This window comes from Protopterus annectens, chromosome 2.part0 (genome assembly GCF_019279795.1).
Source record: "Protopterus annectens isolate FY-2018-M chromosome 2.part0, PAN1.0, whole genome shotgun sequence".
Taxonomy (NCBI): domain Eukaryota; kingdom Metazoa; phylum Chordata; order Ceratodontiformes; family Protopteridae; genus Protopterus; species Protopterus annectens.
Window position 1 is genome coordinate 64903980 of NC_056728.1, and position 21060 is coordinate 64925039.

The window sequence follows — 21060 nt, forward strand, 5'->3', positions numbered from 1 at the left end:
TCTACTCATATGTATTTCTTTACGTAACCAACCATTTACTAGAATTTTTACTTTATTACTACTATATGTGGGGCATACATACTTTTCTAATTTTGTCACTTATATTGTATTCTTTCATTATCGTTCATAAAATGTCATGTCCTACTGTATCAAATGCCTTATCAGATCCCCTATCATTAAGTTTAGCTTCTTCTCTTCTATTTATGTCATCCACAATCTCCCTCACTACCATTAATAATTGACATCCCTTCCCCTTTATGCTATACATATTATGTCCTCCATAACACTTTCCATCTTAGTTTCAAATCTCTTCTATATTCATAAATAAATTACTGTCATTATTATTCACTACTATTGCTCTCCAGTTTAAGTAACTTTTGTCTTCTTTCTTCCAATATTCCACTACATAATCCTTTATACATGAAACCTTCATTTAGCCATTTATTTAACACCTTTAAAAATATTCTTTTTGCCATTCCATTACATTTTTACACAATTCATATCCTATTCCATCTGGTCCTGCAGACAAATCTATATTCACTTGTCCCAATACTTTTTCTAACTCATACAGAGAAATTGCTTTTTCAAATTCTTTAATTTCTTGATCAGAAAACATTTTCACACAAAAAAAACATGTTTTGGGTAGTCTCCAATATTTCACCACACCCTTATTCCCTTCAACACTCATCATACTTGTAATAGGTATACTTTTGTCCTTTTCTATGTTTAAAAACTCAATACTGTAATCCCATCCAACAGTCCATAAATCCCTTTCATGATTTACAGTGTCCAGCACTTTTTTTACACATGTTTTTAAATGTCCTTTCAAAGTCTTTTACTGTTCAAAATTACACAGGAATCTTCTTGCTATTTCACTGTTAAATACTTTTATCACATACAAGTTCCAGGAATTACAGTTGTTCTTTCCATATTCCCCAAGCAAAAATTCCCTTGTATAAACAAGTCTCAAATAATATGCCACAGAATGTCTCTTAAATAAGAATACATAGTCTTACATCTTGAGTTTTACACCCAAAAGGACAATTAAGTTGTCCCAAACTTCATACTTGTCCAGTTTTTTTCCTAGTTTTGGGTCCTCACCACAAACATTTGCTTGACATTATCTTCCACCCTTTTCTTTACTGTTACTGCACTTGTGCCCAGTTTCACTTTTTCTTTTTTTTCTTTTCCATTCAATATCAGTCTTCAAAATTGACCCAGTTTCTTCTTTTTGAAAATGTTTCCATAATGTCTCCCCAAAACAACTCTCCTTCATTCTATGGCTCGCTCTGCAACATCATCTCCTTCAATACAACATCCCGCAACCCTTACAACAGGAGAGGTGTAATAACACAAGACTCGCTTGCTATTTTCTCATTTCCAGTTTCAGCAAACATGTTTTGCTGAAAAATAACTTCTGAATCCTCCACAGCACTGGCGCTCACCTTCATTCCTTCTACCATCTTCTTGTAGTGCACTGCCTTCCCAGCTGCCACTGCGTTAGGAATGGGATGCGCACATTCCTAACAGAGTAGGACAAGTTCTCTGATGCCTTGGCCACATTTCCTGTAGCAGTATAAGTACCACCTCAGGTCTTGCATGAACCGAGGCTACTAGCCTAGTGGGACTAACCTGGTTAACAAAGTATAAATAAAATAATTAAGTAAATAATATGGTTGACATCTATGGTATTCAGATACTATCTTTATTCAGGAAATAGCAAAATAGATATTGTCTAGAGTTAAAAAAACTGTAAACACGTGCATAGCTAAAAAACTTCACGAGACAAAGAAATGACTGAACAACTGCAAAGAGATTTGGAGGCAGCTCATAAAATAAAATCTTAGAAAGAGCTTTGTGTACATGACAAAAATAAAACTATTTTTTGATTTTACAATTTATCATTACTACACAGTGATGTTGCATAAGAAGGTCCACTTAGAATGTGTGGCTACTAAGCTTCACAACCTTACCCTGAGCAAACAGGATTGAAATAGAAACAAACATGACTTAAAAGAATACTCAACCTATCTAAACTCAAGAACATGTTGAATCACATAATGGCTGATACACAGCCTGCTGGCATTACCAACTAATATTTGTTTTACCTGTAGTGCTCTGAAGTGGCAAGACAGAAGATACAGAAGATGTTAACACTGCTGTTGGAATGACAGGAGAGGCTGACACAGTAACAGGACGAGATGCACAAAACGGCCGTGTTACGCTGTTTGTGGTCTGTGTGGTGACCACTACAGTTGCTGCTTGGGCTAAGGTCTTGGCAATCCCTGCATTCAAAGTGGATGTTTCAGACATTGTAGGCTGCAAGTGACTAGTAATAAGAGCTGCCACACGATTAGATGGATGCAGAGCACCAATCCGTCCCAAAAACAATTTTGCCTGTTGGCAAGTCTTGCCGTTAACCTGCAAAATAACACATACAGCTGTCACATAAGAAAACAAAACAGTGGACTGTTATCAAGATCCCAGATACACCAACACTTCAGACCAAAAAGCTATGCAGATGCAAACCAAACACAGTAATAATGTCAACATTTGAGTGGAAGACTGAAATTACTCTTCCCAAACAATGTGAAAAAACAGAGAACCTCCTCAAGTAAAGCTCTAAGGTATACATTTGAATTCATTTCTACATCCAAATGAAGACTAGGTGATTCCACCCTAACATTTCCTGCAAAAGTACAGAGCCATAATGAGTAAACAGAATAACTCATTACTATACAAAAATGCAAATTTTATGATCAACTGCCATCTGCAACAAACAAATTCAGCATTAAGCTCTATTTTACTACCTATGCCTGTCAAAAAGGACTCAACTTCCTTGAACTCACTTTGTTAAAACTTGGGTCTGAACTAGCTGCATCCAGTAAGCAATTAACTTACTTATTTTTAGTAACACATAGCAACGAAATCAATGTACCATATATTGTATTAATTAGTCTGCTACACAAAACAAGTCAGACTAGTTGAGAGTGGGACGAAAAGGTCCACTATAAAGGCTACACAAGTTTTTATTGCAATACAAGACGCATGATACAAATAATATAGTAAATAATACATAATATCGATAGCACGGATGAATAAGTTAACAATTTTTGCAATGTGTGAAGAGCAAAAAAGCTGCACAGTTACACCACACAGTACCAGCAGCAGAGAAGAAAATGTACAAAGCAAAATCATGACACATACTAGGCAATCATTTGATGGAACTCAACACTGATGGATAAGTAGAATTTGCTCATAAGTTATACAGAGTAATATTCCACGTACAGATGAGAAAAAACTGCAGGCTTTACGGCAAATGAAGACAAATTCGTTATTATAACGCTAAATGGCATGGTAGAACATTTTACAAATATAACCAGAAGTCAAAACGTTGTGTGAAGACTGAAGAGGTACACAAAAAAAGTGAATTCCCCATAATTGTAAATGCTGAAGGTCGCTGCTACACAAATTAAAAAAATGGTAATTTTGCTACAGGTGGACATCTAACCATCTGGTTTGGCTTCCACAGCCTCTAGATATCCCCACAAAGGGCTACCTTTTCCCACTCTACGGGCAACTACAGGATTTTTTTTAATTTTGTTTTGTGACTAGGAAGGTCACCAACAAGCATGCTTAATGAGGCCCTAAGCAAAAACGGAAACTTCATCAAGCCTAGAAAGAGGACGAGATCCAGGAGGGATGGGCACCTTCTGGACAAGCAAGTAATTCTCCTCTCAATACAGTAACAGAACAGAACTAGAAGAAAGGAGGAAGGGAGCCAATACTGCATCGATCATTTTGCTTTAACAGCTACAGTTATGAGTATGATCTATAGTAGATAAACGAAAGTTTATCTTACCGAACGCTGACATGAGTGAAAATCCCAGAACCCAAAACTGCAATTGTGAGCTCGCAGTACAGTGAAGATGGGAATATTTGCCCTTTCTTCACTGTAGTGCGATCTCGGAGTCGGAATATATATTGGGGGTGTGGGAGGGCGCAGCCCCCCACAACTGCAGTTTAGAGTTCTGGGATTTTCGATCATGTCAGCATTTGGTAAGATAAAATTTTGTTTATCTAATATAGACCCGATCATACAACTGTGCTATATGCTCATGACAAGTACAAGCTGCTGTAGTGTGAATCATAGTATGTGGAAAAAGTAGTAAAGGAGCTGGACAAAGGACAAATCCTCTCAGGCAAATCCTGTGCTCCTCCTGGAAATAATCTCGAGTTGGTAGTGATGTGAAAAGGGAAGCATGAAAATCCAAAATGCTGCTTTAATGTGGACTGTGAAAGCATCTCATCAAGTTCGGTGTCACCGAACCAAGAGTTAACAGCGGCTTTGGCTGAGCTGTCCATTTCCCAAATGCTTCTCCTCGTGTCATTTACCCGAATGCTTGCCCTTTAGGTTCCTGGTGGATTTGGATGATGCTGTAACAGCCACATGTGTCTTCTTTAAAGTCTGGGAACGTCACGAGAGTCTGTACTCTCTTTCAGATTATACTCAGGGTGGACTTGCTTTGTGTGAGTAACTGCCCAGATTGGGTTCTAGGCAGATCCAAAAAAAAGATAATACAAAAGAAATTCATTAAGAGGAATCTGTTTACAACAGTCTTTTCAATTGTTCTTCTTAATTTCCAGATCTGAACCACATTCAGACATTAAATGCTAGTTAAATACAAGACAAAAAAAGTGTTTTCCTATGAGTAAATTATCCTTCTGAAAATAGGCCACAATGCACTTCCAGAAAGGTGCTGAGGTGAGGTAACCCACTATGGGCTTCCAAGTACCCATCTCCTTCCTGGGAACCAGTAAGAGTCTTGGATAAAAATATTTTCCCATGCCTAAAAGAGGAAGAGGTTCTAGGGTTCCTTGGAAAATAAGATCATGGATGATGGGTGGAATGAGTATGTCTGATTGGGTGGAGATGGAGGAATTACCCTCAAGGAGGGGAGTTCCCTCAAAGACATTTTTTAACTATTCTGGATGATGAATAAAAGAAATCAGTCTGTGGTAATGAACTGTCAAGCTCTGAGCAACAAACTGATCCTCTTAAATAAGAGGGATTCTGGATTGGGGAGGATGGTTAGAAGAAAGACCTAGGCTGATTTACCTAGAAAAGGATTTTTTTTAAGTTTCGACTGTCTAGTAGGTTTTTCATGAAATCTCATCTTTGGCTGTTTCCTGTCCTTCTGGATAGGATTTTGCTCCCTAAGGACAAAGGAAGTAGGCTTGGAAGGATGATTCCTTCGACAACTAGGAAAAGAAGCAAAAAAAATATATATTTTAAATCCAGCATTATTCTATCCCTCTGTGGAGTTTTGAAAAGTTCAGCTGCAGAAGAACCAAACAAAAGGTCCCTATAAATGGGGGCACTCCAGACACTTGGCCTCGATATCCTCTGAGGGGGACTAGAGGCAAAGAAAAGCAAATCTGCAGATGACACAGCCAGTGGCTGCAGTCTTGGAGGAAGCCTCTGCAGCATCACAGCTGCATTTAATAGAATGGCTGGCTACTGGCATGGTTTGACTGAGCATGGTACCACTTGCACCTTATATGCAGAACCCCCCCCCCCCAGTTAGCCACAGTTTTATTTTATCCCCCCTCACATCAATGACTTTTCTGGACTCCCATTCAAAATGCTGCACCATCCTAGTAAGTCTCCCTAAAGGAAATTTCTTCTACTGAGGAGTCAGGGGTAAAGTGTCTTCATCATCTTAAGCAAGTTGTCCAGGAAAATATATTTGAGATGAGTAAGCTAGGGAATGCTCATCTAAATCTGATTCTTCCTCCTCCTCAGACGAAGATTAATGTTGTCTCTTTGAAGGGCACGTGTGGGAAAGACACAAAGGAAGGATGGAGATTTCATAGACAAAATACCCTCATATACACCTTAAGAAAATTCAAGTCATTCCTTTTCCTGATAAATCCAATTAGGAGCAACGTCCTTGCTTTTTTATTCTTCAAATCTGATGTCTGCCCTAACAAAATGCAGTGGTTAGGAACCCTGATACACCTCTATTACAGTGCAGGGCACCTCTTCTATATCAAGAATTTGAGGTATGCCCTCTGGTCCCTCTAAAATTATCACCTTCAGTTGTTGGATGTGCAGTAAGCAGACAGCATACCATCCTCCGGCAGTATTGTGGTAGCAGCTGTCTGCAAATGAGTTGGACAGCAAACTCCTGCTGCATCTCAGAGGGAACATCTAAATCAGACTGGTTAGCAGAAGTTTCAAGTCTAGATTTAAGGAGGAAAGTCTAGTATGAAGGGTTTTTGGGCCAAACAACTGGAAGCTACTGCAATTTCTATAACTGTACTCAGCCTATAAAGAAACCTTACAAAGACCTACACTCCCAGTGTCTGTTACCTGCCTACCACAGTCACACTTCCTCCTCTTAGCTAACATTAAGAAATCTTTTGTATAACAGACGTAAAAAAGGCTCCCCAACAGGGCACTTATCTGGATAAGTGTAGGCAATGGTAGCAGCAGCAACACAGACTGACTGAAGCGAAGATCCTATGTTTGGACTAGTGGTAAGAGAGTCTGGGATCTTACGCTCATACGTCTGCTTATGTACCCCTCTATGCCCAATGACTGAAGCCATACACTGGACATGTGGTGCATAATTTTGGCTTTGATACAGTGGCTGGACATCAGGTTACCTCGAGCAAGATAAACCAGCAGTATTGGAATACTGCAACAGTGATCCGTGGAGAACATCATGGCTAACAAGTGGATGCAAAGGAAACCAACCAGAGACAATAATGACCTTGAGATACAAGGTTCAGTGGTCAGAAGCAAGCACCAGAAAAAAATGCAAATAATCTAAAACCTCAAGAGCAACACACTAAAATACCAAACACACTGAAAACAAAAACTGTAGAGTGAGGCCATTAACAGGCCCTGTTGTACCTTGTGCATGGCAAAAAGATCTGTAAGAGAGACTATGGGTAAAGGGGAAGGGGTTGGTGGCCAGGAAAGGTTAAGACTGTGGTCAATCTACTTCCTGCTGGCCTTAGCCCACGAGTTAAGGAAGACAGACTAGTCTTATCGTACAGAATTTTATTTGAATTCTAACAAATACAGTTTCTCAACAAGGTGAAGCTTCAACTGGATGAAACCCTATCTGAAGAACAGAACAGAAGTGTTTTGGATAGGGGGTGGAATATCCCCAGCATCCTCATCTCGCTGCCATTGAGAATAGGGCTCCTGGACCTAGTCAAGGCAGATCTCTTACTGTAAGCTAGGGACACTACAGCTAGATCATGTAGATGGTGTTTGTACAGAAAGCTAAGGGACTCTGTGACCCTGTAAAACCAGTCAGGTTTCCTAGGAGAAGGGAAGGAAATCTATCTCAATAAATATGTTGGCAACCACTTCCTCCAGGACATCCATGACTGGAAGAACAGCAAGTGTTGTAGGCTCAGACAGGCCTACGAAAGCTCTATATCACAGATGGGACTCGAGCACATTTTTGTCTTCCACTGGAACTCCTCAAGTGGCATCAAACAACTTGGGTATTTCCACAGCCAGCTGTTTTAACTTCAGGAAAGATATGAAATTCTGATCCAGTTGAAAAAGTTGTTGGAAGCACTGCCTAATCTAGACCAAGGAATACAGGTGCCACCAGTTTATTTTTGGTGCTTTGTGCCTCATGGCTTTTGAGGACCCCCCCCCCCCCAAAAAAAAGACCTCAGGTTGCAGACAGGTCAACAGGACTTTCGCAATACTCCTTGTTATGGTTTCTTCATTACATATATGGAATGCAACAAGCCATTAAATGTCAACAAACCTACTCATCCTTTTAACCAGTTACTGCAGGTGTCCCTCAGGGCTCTATCCCTGGTCCTCTCCTATTTAATGCATGTATTAATGACCTCCACACCTTCACTCACCATGGAAATTTAGTTCAGTATGCAAACGATTTAACATGAATATGTGAGGCCTCAACAGTAAATAAGCTTCAAGACATTGCCCCAAAAGTGTTTTCCTCTCTAGAAGCCAGGCTCAAAGAATCAAACCCCAAGAAATCAACATTAATGCATTTTACCTCAAAAAGTAGCCAAAATCAAAATCAATCTTTAGCAATAAAGCCAGCAAATAATAATGTCACTGAAACTGTAACTCACAGTAAACATCTAGGCGTTATAACAGATGACAGCCTCAAATATGACCAGCATATACTATACACCATTAAATCTACACACCAGAAACCAGGCTCTCTTTACAGGATCAATGGACTCCTTACAGATACTGCAAGGAAATCTTTAGCCACCACTTACTTATTGCCAACTCCCTTATACACCACTAGTATCCTAACAAACTTAACTCATTCCCTCCAGCAGAGCTCTTTTGAGTGTATACCTTTAACTCCCAGTGGGTGTGGCTTCAGCCTTTAAAAAATGAATTTATCACCTTACAGTTCTAACAAATATTTATTAACAGAGGACATACATCAATACAATTGTGTTTGCCATCATATATGCTTCAAGATAACATATTCTGATACCTTGTGTGCAGCATGGTTTTGGATTTATTAATGCAAATATGAACAGGCAATGTTTGACGCCTGGAGGAGCAGTAGGAGATAACTGCAAAAACGCCTGTAGACGTCACTCGGCTGTAATGACTCACTACCTTGCCTCCTGCTACAATAAAATTTGCCACCAATCCCCCTCAGAGGGCCCATCATTGTCATTATTACTACCCTACTGTCCCGCAAGGGACATCCACTCTACTAACAAATTATTTATAAATGTTCCTACACATGTTCATCACAAGGTTAAGACTTTGTGTTCACTCTACGATACTTTCACCCTCTCAGTGAAATGACAAAACAATTTTTATACATAACTGCTGCCTGCACAATCCACCATGTTGTACATGACCTTTCTCTGTAGTAACTTCTTAGAATGTATAAAATTAACTTGAGTATAAATGTAAACAGAAATGCAATTACTCTTGTGTTTAACTGGAGCTTAGTATAATGCAATGTAAGCAAATGGAGCTTTTCTCCCAAGGCTTCCACTGAAAACAGGTATTATCTAGTCGGACTTTTCCAGTAAACAAAGAGAGACAAATAAATGAAAGTGCAGACGTTTCTAGTATTTTTTTATTGAATTTGCATTTGACTGTTTTCCCACTTTTTCAACTGATTTTTGCAAACTATGTATGTAGTCCACTATCCTGGGCTGCCATTAACCTTCCATCTTTTGGTTTCAATTCAACTCTCCTTAACCATTCCTACATCAAACTTTTGTCAACATAAGGTTATTCCAGGAGATGTGTCTACTTGCTACTATATTTATGGATTTCTCACATTTCTTTCCTTTTCATCTGCTCCTTCTTACATTCTTTCCTTTTTTGTTTTGGCACATTCAGCTGTTGTCTGAATTTTGTCTACTTTTGCACTGACTTTCATTCCTGCTTGACACCAAAATACTTCTGCTAAACTAGGCAAAGATGTCACCTTGGATTTCTCTTCATGTTTTATAACTTTCAATATGCTTGGATCTAATTAGTTCAGCAGATATGTATGTAGTCCCACCACAACAGCTCTATACATGTAATCATTTTCGAGGAGACCCACACCACCTTCACACTGAGGAATATATAATCTTGGTATACACTGATTTTTATGCATCATTTGATAAGCAGGAATCATTTGTCTTGTTTTCCTGTACAATCAATCCAGTAATTTTTGAGGCCAATCAATAACTTCAAAACTGCAAGTTAAAACAGGAACATCACATGGATTTACAGTTTGGACCTAGGTGTCAAGGCCATCTTTAACATCAGTGTTGGACTTCTGAAGTATTCTGATCTTTATTTGCAACTGTTCATGGTTTATTTTTGATCCTGCATCTATTCCCATATATTTATAAACTCCCTCCTGCTCTCATTCCTTTCACAAGTTGATGTGCACTTGGTGCTGCAACTTTCCGGTTTTGAATGTTGCATTTGCAAATTCATGGACACCTACCTTAAATCCCATTGGTTATGCCCCTGTGTGAACCCAGACTAACTACTCATGTTATTTTTACAAAGACACCTGTCTTATTAACTATATATACTAATTGCCTATTGAAAACCATAAAGATAACAGACCTTATATTTGATTAAAATCTCTATCAATATCCCTAAAATGTCATTAACACTACCTACCTATGTTAACAATGTTACATGTCATATGATTCTGCAATCAAACGTGTTTTGAAGTGAACATATTTGCTTATATATTAATCTACTCACATTTGTAAAATCTATCATTTATAAATTAGATTAATCTTGTATTGTACCTGTACCTGTGAAATATTGTTTTTTATATATAAGTTTTACTGTGTTTTCGAGGAGCTTTTCTCCCCAGGCCTCTGCTGAAAATGGACATATATTCAGCTGGACTAGCCCGGTCAACAAATGTAAAATAAAATAAAATGTCATTCTTATATCATCTGAGAAAACTAACAATTTGTAAATGTTCTTTTAACTCCTCATCTGAGGAACTATACAGTTTTAACTCATCCAGAAGAAGTAGATGACACATCTTTAAATTAGGTTGTTTTCTTTGACCCAAATTTAACATAGCCTAAACGATTAAGTAAACAGTTTAATGGGTTAAAGACAAGACAAATGCAGCGGTGCCAAAAAATCACCCTGGAATACACCTCTTTGAATAGTTATCCCTGGTATGATAATTTGCCCTTTGTCAGGGCTCAACAGTAAAATGGTGTGCCACTGTTTCCTGGTCACTGTAATACAACTGACCAATGCAGTGTGCATCTTGTTCATCTGTAAGCATCCCTTTATGCATGAATGTGGGATGCTGTCAAATGCTTTTTTGTAATGTATCGATTCCACTACAATCTTCTCCTTTTTCCACTTCTCCATTATGGCTTTATTTAGCAACAAATAGGTTCATAGGTGTATATATATATATTAGGCTAACTACCACCAAGACCTTTATAAGCCTAGCTGTGCAATACAACCTAAATGTTTCTTTATGCATCATGGGCATTTACTATGAGAAATGCTCCTTTGTTCCTTATTTTTTTCTTTTGTTACCCTTTTGTTCTACTGCCACATTTGATTTTTTTCAAATGACTATAAACTCTGTCTGCATCAGTTCCAGCATATAGCTTGTATACTGTCAGAAGGCAAGTTACTGGTTTATGGTTCTTAGAATGGCTTGCAAGCTCACTCTTAAAGAGAAGTAATGTTTTACCTATTGTTAACCAGGTTGGTGTTGGTCAGGATGAGCACACAAGGAATTCTTACTCAGACTTAAATCTTTGTGTAAACATGTTATTGCTTCTAACCAGAATTTAGGTACTGTGTCTGGGCCTTGAGTGTTCCATTTGGAGAACTTTTCTTAATTTTGTCTCAGCTTCTCTGGCAGTTTCTTCATCCCACTTCATATCTTCTCCATTAGAGCTCCATATGGTTTAATTCTTCTATCCATTCATATGGATATCAGAAAGGGCAATTATATGCGACTTGAGAAAAAAATGGAAATTCTGCGAAGCTATTAGTAATATATACATATGCAAACATGTCAGAAAGAAAAAAATACGCTTGAAAAAATATGTGATGATAAACATGTCAACAGTAATGAATGTGGACTTATCTGCAGAATAAAAAAAAAAGTAAAAGTGACACGATGTGAAAGTGACAAAAGAGGCGATTCTATGTAAAAACTTCTGAATTGGAAAAAAAAAAGAGAATGGGTGTAGAAAAGGGGAATTTTTACAACAGAGACACTTTATGCAGGTGACAGAGGAGGTGGCAGGTGGGTTAGAAAAAGATTTTTCAGAACATAGGGCAACACAGGCTGAATAATATTGTTAACAGGGGGATGCACATAAAAAGAAAGAACTGAATGGAGACAGTAGTAAGAAAATAACACACCATACCTCTCAACCTTGTAGCACAAAAAATCTAAAAAAAAGCCCAAAATAATGGCGGGACAAAGGCCCAAAAACAGGGACAAATTTTAAATGGTGCTTTTATAAACTTAGACAGTTTCTGGAAACAAACTTTTGCATTAACATGCATTTTCTGATTAAACTTTTAAAACCCAAATGTTCATCATTTTATGGGGAACAGACCAAAAATATGACACACAAAATCTGGACATTCTACAAAAATATCGACAGCTGACTGGTATGCACGACAATGAGAGTATTTTATAAAAGCTGAACATAATGGTGGGTACTGTTCAAAGAGAAATATAGAAATACTTTTTTGGAAGTAAAAATTAGGGCACAAAAGCAATAAAGTAGAATATGAAAACATGCTGAAAGATTTTAGAAAAGAATGGAAGAAAGTAGTATCAAATTAAGAGAAACAGAAAAAATATAGGAGAAAAAGAAGTACAGGCAAACATTTTTAAGAAAAAGAAGGAAGACCTTTCACCCTTTTTAGGAAATGAGGTAAGAAGAACGGATGGTTGGGAATGGTAGATGAGAATGGGATAGTAAAATGTAAACAACAAGAAATGAAGGAGATAGTAGAAAACGTATATAAGAATTTTTGCATACAGCAAAACTTAAGCAAAAAGAATGAAAATGAAAGAATCAGGAGAAGTTATAAAAGAGAAGGAATGATCAGAACCCGACTGGATAGGTCAAGTTACGGATATTATAAAGGGATGAGTGAAAGAGGAAAAAGGTATTTGGGGAAATACCGAATGAACTGTTAGGGCAAAGGACAGAAGATGGAACTATACATGGATGATCAAATTTATATGAAAGAAAGAAGACAAAAATATTAATAATTACAGACCAAAAACACTAGGGAATACAGACTATAAAAATCTTTGTGAAAGTAATACAAAATAAATAAATTAATAAATATATAATGGGGGTTGTTTTGGAAGAAGTGAAGGGAAAGGGGTGTATGGAGTAAAGATATTACAACTGAAAGAAATGTTAGTAACAATAAAATAAGTAATATATGTTATTACAAGACATAATAAAGATCTAAGATTGGTTGCATGTGATGTATCAAAAAAAGAAGCTATGTACTCACCATAATGTTCCATGTTTGCTGTCCATCTCACCTTCATTCTTTGCTGGTTGGGTTGGAATCGAGAATCGGTTCCGACCCGGCCTATACTAAAGCTCGAGAGCTTCTACTGGCTCGAGGCTATACCCTATCCCATCATGCCTAGGGCAGAATCCCCAGATCGTTTGCGATTACTAAATAGTACTAAGATAATTATACCTACATTAACCCAACCAAAAAGAAAGCATACTTGACTGGGTACTCATAAATAGTCACCCCTAACTGTACACCTCTGGTACCCTCCTTGATGGCCTAAGCGATCAACTTCTCACATATGTAATTAAGCACAAAACCATTAATTCCCAACAACCCTTACTCAGAAAGGTTAGAAACAATAAAAACTTTGACCCTGCCAAATTCCAACAAGAACTAAACTCATGTAATTGGTCTATTCTAAAACACCTCCCCTTAGAGGAAGCAGTAACATACTTTAACAACAAATTCCTTGAGATCCTTGATTTGCATGCACCTGTTCCTGTTCGTTCAAAGAGAACCAAGGCAAAAACTGTGCCATGGCTTTCTAAAGAGTCTAAACTCAAAATTACCCTTAGAAACAAAGCATGGGCTTTATGGCGTTCTTCTAAAGACCCGCAAGATCACATTAAATACAGGAAATCCAGGAACGAAACCAAAAAATCAGTTTTACAAGACAAAAAACAATACTACTGGAATTTACAGACAGTAAATCAAAATAACCCTCAGAAGTTTTAGGCAGGTTTAAATAATCTACTACATCCTGGACAAACTTGAACCCCAATCCCTGCTGCTACTATTGATAAAAACCCCTGAAGATATTTCTGACAGTTTTAACCAATTCTTTACTGAGACAATTCAAGCCCTACCTCCTAGCTCCCCTGGCCCTGAAAGTAGCACCCCTAGAAACCTACTCACATTCAGCTTCCAACCAGTCGCCACTTCACTTATCCATACCTTGATCAAAAAATTAAAACTCACTACACTTTCTGCTGATCAACTCCCTTCCGAGTACCTACAAAAATCAGCTGATACTATTGCTTACCCTGTCTCAATACTAATAAATCGAACCATAGTAGAAGCTAAAATTCCCACCATCTGGAAAATATCCTATGTAATCCCACTTCACAAAGAAGGCAGCTCTACTGAATTCGCCAATTATAGGCCAATAGCTATACTCTCTCCACTTGCAAAGATTATGGAAAAATGTATTCATAGACAACTCATGCACCACCTAATCCAGAATCACCTTATGGCAGACACTCAGCATGGCTTCCGTCCTCATCACAGCACTACTCCAGCCCTCCTAGCCTTTACCAACACCATAAACCATAATCGCAACAATAATTATATATCCTCAGCCCTCTTCTTGGATCTTTCCAAGGCATTCGATATGGTTGATCACCAACTTTTAATCCACACCCTGCAAACATTCTGTCTAGATACTAGAGCCCTTCAATGGTTTCAATCCTACCTGAATGGTCGACAGCAGGCTGCCCTCTGGCAGAACAAACTCTCTAACCTTCTACCTAACACCCTTGGAGTACCACAAGGTTCTATACTAGGGCCTTGCTGTTCTCCATCTTCATTAACGACCTTTATACTGTCATCCCAAAAGTCAGCTGTATCCAATATGCTGATGCCTCTACTCTGATTTGCTCAGCCACATCTCCAGCAGAGTTATGGTCAGCTACCCAGACCACCTTTAATACAATAGAAAACTGGCTTTCTGAACGTCGTCTGATCCTAAATCCCCAAAAAACTAAAATGCTGTTATTTTCACCAACACGTAGGTCTACCGCTTTCACCTTTACCATAAATTCAAATGATGGCACAATAATCTCCCCTGACCCCTCTACAAAACTATTAGGTGTCATTCATAGACAATAATCTAAAATTCGACCTACATGTTAACCAAACTATCAAAACCATCAATAAAAAACTAGGGTCACTTTACAGAATAAAAGCCTTCATAACCCCTCCAACTAAAATTGCCATAGCTCGCTCTCACCTTCTTTCAACCCTTCTGTATGCATCCCCTTTACTCTCGAATTTAAACAAGACTGTCTTTAACAAACTCTCAATTTGCTACAACCACATTGCCAGGTTTGCCACTGGGCTGCCTTTTAGGACACATCATTGCATCAATCTAAATCAGCTTGGGTGGCTTGAACTACCCAGCCTAATCCAGTATAAACAACTGATTATGGCCTATAAAATCCTCTATAATCCGGACAATACTCCTGCACTTAAAAATATTATCACCCCCTATAACAATCCTAGACCGCTTCGATCCTCTAACAAACTACTAATTCAGACTAGCAAAATTAATAACACAGCTGGTGACTGTCTCCTTGCAAACTCTAAGTAGATCCTGGTACTCTCTTCCAGCTGATATTATCTTACTTTCCACTTTAGGTCAATTTAAAACTAGACTCAAACAACATTTGTCACTTAACTGGCTATGTCAATGTATCAAGCCTGGCTAACTCTCTCTAGAATGTGTAAAAATATGTTAACCAGTTTACTGTCTAATTTAATTTAATCCTGACTTATGCTCAGGATTAACTCTAACATGTGGAACTTGTTTAACTTGCTTATGTAATCTCTGTAAATAGTCTGTTTGTAATATGTAATGCTGGTATTATGTAATGCTGTATCTGCTTACCCTTGGAGCTTTTCTCCCCGGGCCTCCGCTGAAAATGGACATGCATCCAGTCGGACTATCCCGGTCAACAAATGTAAAATAAAATAAAATAAAAATAAACCTACATACAAAGTTACAGCTTTAATATGTGCTGTACAAGACTGAAGAAGGACATCAGAGAACATAACTTCTAAATCCAACAAAGACCTCTCGATCCTCCAGGAACGAAGGTTGGAGGAAGGAGGGGGACACGCAAGAATGAAGGCAAGATGGGCAACAAACATGGAACGTTATGGTGAGTACATGACTTCTTTATGTTATGTTGTCTTATCTCGCCTTCATTCTTTGCTAGTTGGGACAGCGTCCCTAGCACCTTCTTTCTCAGGTGGCTCAAGGGATAAACTTTTCAGAACAGTGGATCCAAAGGAGGCCCTGTCCCGGGAGGCCAAATCTACTTTATGAGTGATAAAGGTATGAGGCCTTACCCATGTGACTGCAGCACAAACGGAATCCATAGGTAATCTAGCCTGAAAGGCAGCTGATGTGGCAATAGCTCTTGTTGAATGCCCTTTTATCTTACCAGGCAATTGTTTATTTTGAGAGGTATACGAGTAGGAAATAGTGTCAGTCAGCCACTTAAGAGTGACTTTTGATATTGAAGCGCCCTTTCTTTTGTCTAAAAAGGATACAAACAGCTGATCCGATTTTCTGAATTTTTAGTCCTGTCCAGGTAGAATCTTAGTTGCCTGTGTACATCTAATTGGTGTAATTTATACTCTGCCATGTTGCTGTAATTTAGGAAGAAAAGACGTAGGTCAATAGACTGATTCAGTTTGTCTCAGAACAGACTTTCGAGAGGAATGATGGGTTAGTTCTAAGGGAAATGCTACCTTTATGGAAAACCAAGTAGGGACAGCGCATGAACAACGCTTGGAGTTCTGTCACCCACCTAGCTGATGTGATGGCACCAAAAATACTGTTTCCCATGTTAGGAACTTCAGATAACAAGATGAAGCTGGTTCATAAAGAGGAAGGATTATAGTGGACAATACCAAATTGAGATCCCAAGGAGGTGGTGGTTGTTTCACTGGGGCCTTAACAAATAGGAGCCTCTCAAAAAGGTCTTGCACAGTCTATGGGACATAATTTGAAGCCTATTTCTCCAATGTGATAGTTAGAAATAGCAGCCAATTGTACTCGTATGGTCGCCGCTGCTGCATCTTCATTGAAATGTTTTGCTAAAAAGTCCAAAATAGATGATACAGGGGCCATGAAGGGATCAATGTGATTGTTTAGAGACCAACAGGAAAATCTCCTTCATTTGCTTGCATTAAGCTTCCTAGTTGTTGTCTTATGGGATGAAATCAGAATATGTTTCACAGCGGGGATAAGTCTGGAAGCCTGGCTAAAATCGGAAGTGGAGCAGCCATGCTGTCAGTTTGAGGGTTTTGAGCGAGGGATAGAGTATCCCTAACAGGTGCATCAGGAGGTCTGGGACTTGGTCCAGAATCCACGGATCCTCTTGTAGATGGGGCCGTATGAAGGGGAGCCAAATCTGACAAGGCCAGTACGGGGATACAAGTATTAACCTGCTTCCCAATATGTTGGCTTTCTGCAGAACTTTGGGGATCAAGAGAAAAGGTGGGAAAGCATAAAGGAGACCCGGGGGGGGGGACCAATCGTGTATGATTGCATCTCTTGATGACTCCCCCGGAGGGGGAATCAGGGCAAAGTAGCTGCTGCATTTGGTATTCATGGACATGGCAAAAAGGTTGCAGCAAGACTGGCCTCTCTTGCGAAAAACCTGGTTCACAATCTGTTGTTTTAGGGATCACTCGTGAGGCATTAGAATAGCCCTGCTTAGTTTGTCTGCAATCACGGTGGATTTGCCCAGGATATGCATTGCTATCAGAAAGCATTAGGAAATGCTGCGAACTGCCACACTCTTTGAACTTCTCTAGATAGGGATAAGATCTGGTTCCTCCTTGTTTATGTACCACACGACTAATCTATTGTCTGTCTGGACTGCAATCTTTCCTAGTGGAAGGGAGTCCTGGAATGCCTGCAATGCCAAAAGCACAGCTCTCATCTCTAGGACATTGATATGCAAGTTGTTCTCGTATTCTTGCCCGACTCCTTGGACAGTCTTCCCCAGATAATGCCCCCCCCCCCCAAATCTGGGAAGCGTCCATGGTCACTGTAGCTTTTGGTTGTGGGAGACTGAACGGTCTTGCCTAGAATTACCTGGGTGGATTGAAGCCACCAACTGAGCTCCCTCTTGCAGGAGTCTGTGATGATGAACTTATGGGAAATGGGCAACTCCTGCATGGACCAATGAGCAAAAAAAAAGTAACCACTGGAGTACTCTCATGTGTAGAGGTGACAGAGGTACCAGAGTAATCGCTGCTGCCATGGTATCCAGAACCTTCAGTATAACCTTTGCCTGTACTTTCTTTTTTGCAAGCAGATTCGACACCTGATGAAGCACTGTTTATAGTCTGTCTTGAGGAAGTTTTGCTACCATGTCTTTTGTATTAAAGTCTGCTCCCATGAATGTAATATGTTGTGATGGCAACAAGGTAGATTTTTTGACGTTTATGGTGATACTTAGCTGTGAACACAGGTGAATAATGGTGTCTCTGGCTTTGATTAGTAGATGCTCAGTGGTGGTAGTTCGGAGCCAGTCGTCCAGATATGGAAACACTTGACGTCTGAAGTGAGCCGTGACCACTGCCATGCATTTTGTGAACACTCTGGGGGCTGTAGTGAGACCAAAGGGCAGGGCCCGAAACTGTCAAGTGACTGGCCCCCAGCTGAAAGCATAGGTGATTCCTGGATCGCCTGTCCATTTTTATATGGTAGTACGCATCCTGGAGATCTACAGAGCACATCCAATTGTATTTTCTCAAAAAGGGAAATAGTGACAGCAGTGTCACCATCCGGAACTTTGATTTTTATTTTTTTTTACAGACTTGCTCAGTCATCGGAGATCCAAAATGAGCCTCCAGTCCCCTGTCTTCTTTGGAACTAAAAAGAACCTCGAGTAAGTTCTGGATCCAATTTGGTCTGCGGGGATGTCTTGAATGACGAATGACTCTTTCTCTTAGCAACCTTTGAATTTCTAGGGTTGCCCGATTCCTCTGGGTGGTTGTAATGCCCAAGATGGATCTTTTTTCTAACCAAGTGGAAGAGATGGGAATGTTGTAGCCTTTGGATATTATCGTCTGTACCCATTTGTCTTGAGTAATACTTAGCCAAGCATTTTGGTACAGTGACAATCGACCCCCCAATTGCCTCCAGAGGTGGACAAGCGGGCTTCCTTTCAGGAGCACTGGAAGGGCCTACCGGAGAACGTGTCTCTGTCACCCTGGTTTTGCAGACCCCCCTCTGCCTCGAGGTTGGCGTCTTCCATTATTGTTTCCCCCTCTGCCCCTGGGGGGGCCTGGTGGGGAGAGAAAAACGTACTCCCATGGCAGAAAGAGTCTTACCCTCCAGCTCGGACCTGGTCAGAGTTTCTTTCACCTTTGCACTGAACAAAGACATGCCATCGAAAGGGGCATTGATAAAAGGAAGACTTGAAGGGTTATGCAAACTCACATAGGTGCATCCAGGAATGCCTTCTTAGGGAAATTCCTCTACCCACCGCCCTACTCACTCCATTGGTCACATAAGATATAAGCCGCATGGAGGAGTTAACTATAGAGTTTAAGGTAGCAAGCTGAGTGATCACCTTGTCTGAAACCCCAGCAGCTGTAGAACTTTTGAGGGTATCACCTAACTCCTTCAGGAGATCCCTCTGCAGTTTAGTGAAATGAGTCAAGTAGTTCAATGACCTGAGCGTAAAGGCTGCTGATGAGAACATATGCTTTCCATATCTGTCCACTGTGGGAGATTCTTTATTCGGTGGATGGACAGATACGGAAGTCTCAGACAATTCCTTTTTGGTGGCAGCCGCCACCACCATAGCATCTACTGGGACACCTTTGGACAAAAATTCATTGTCAGAGGGGACAGAAATGAACTTATTGGGCCTCCTTGGAACGGGTTCCACAGATTCTGGAGACCCCCACATTTTTTGACTAAGTTAAGGAACTGTTTGAAAGGTGGGGTCACCCAAGAGGTACAGGGTCAAGATCCAAAAGCCTCCAGGTACATGAACTCATCCTCAGAAGGGTTGATGGGTTTCCAGCCACCTCTCTGTTTAAGGATCTCTAGGATGTTCGCAAACAAGACATCCTTACACGGTGACCGTGGGGACTCTTCTAAATCATCTAGGTCCGAGTCTGAAGTGACAGACTCCTCAGAGGAGTCTAGATGTTTCCTCTTACATGTTCTCTTCCGGGGGGACCTCATCAGAGGGATACTCTGGAAAGGTTTCAGAAGAGACAGTTTATCCCACTGGGGCATCCTGGGACTTTGGGTCTCTACACCTGGGGGGAGGGATGGTAGAGAGACAGACTCTGGCACATTTAAGGGAAGAGAGCTTGGCTCAGAGTGGAGCTCATTGGGGTGACAGCACACTCCTCATGACATTGAAGCCACCACGATCCCATTCTGTGGGAGCCGCCGGCTCTGAAGAACCAGGAGACTGCCCCCGAATCAAGGCCGTGGGCTCCGAAGCCAATGTAGGCACTGAGCTGACCCACGCTGATGCCCAGAGAGGTAGATTCGGATCCAACTGCTGTTCAACCAGACTCTCCTATCCGGACCCAATGGGGGAGAGTAGGCCCCCTAGACTCCTCGCCAGAGGATGGCACTGAGGAAGTCAGAGCAGAAATCGGGACCAAAGATCCTGGAGCAGATCTCGGTCCCAAAGTTTCCACTACTACCAAATCCAAGCCCTCCGGCTCCAAAGCCACAACTTGGGTCAGAGGAGCAATTGTCACAGGGGTGGTGATAGGTGTCAGAGCTGGCTCCATTCTGGGTGGGCTCGAGAGGATCTTGGTCACTGCCGGTGTCTGTAGCAGTCTCTTAACCACCTGCTCCATGTCATCGGATAGGCTCCTGGAAGACCAAGAGGATGGAGCCGAGGAGCTGACTGTAAAATGGGTGAATGTAGTACTGACGAGACTGGTTCCAATATAGGGGACCTGCTTGACTAAGACTCTCTATAGGTTTTCAACAGAATCAGTGGAGCCAAAGAGGCAGATGTCTCGGGCCCGAAAGCCTTCGGGTCTGCGTTCGATTCTTTTGTCGCTTCTTCACCGGTTCAGATGCTGGTGCCGAGGAAGAAGCTCTTTTTGAAGATTTGTCTGACACTGGTGATTTAGTGGAAGAACTCTGTTTTGCTTTAACAGCCACTTTAATAGCGGCAAACAAAATCTGGGGCATGATGGGACAGGGTATAGCCTCGAGCCAGTAGATGCTC

The 21060-nt window shown here is 40.4% G+C and overlaps 1 protein-coding gene across 1 annotated transcript in view; it reads right to left on the minus strand.

Annotated features, from left to right (window-relative positions):
* Positions 1–21060, minus strand: part of MGA (MAX dimerization protein MGA) — a 2673741-nt gene that overhangs the window by 990968 nt on the left and 1661713 nt on the right. The window contains exon 13 of the mRNA XM_044060555.1: positions 2109–2421. Within this exon, the coding sequence (XP_043916490.1) occupies positions 2109–2421 (313 nt within the window). The remainder of the gene's footprint in view (positions 1–2108; positions 2422–21060) is intronic.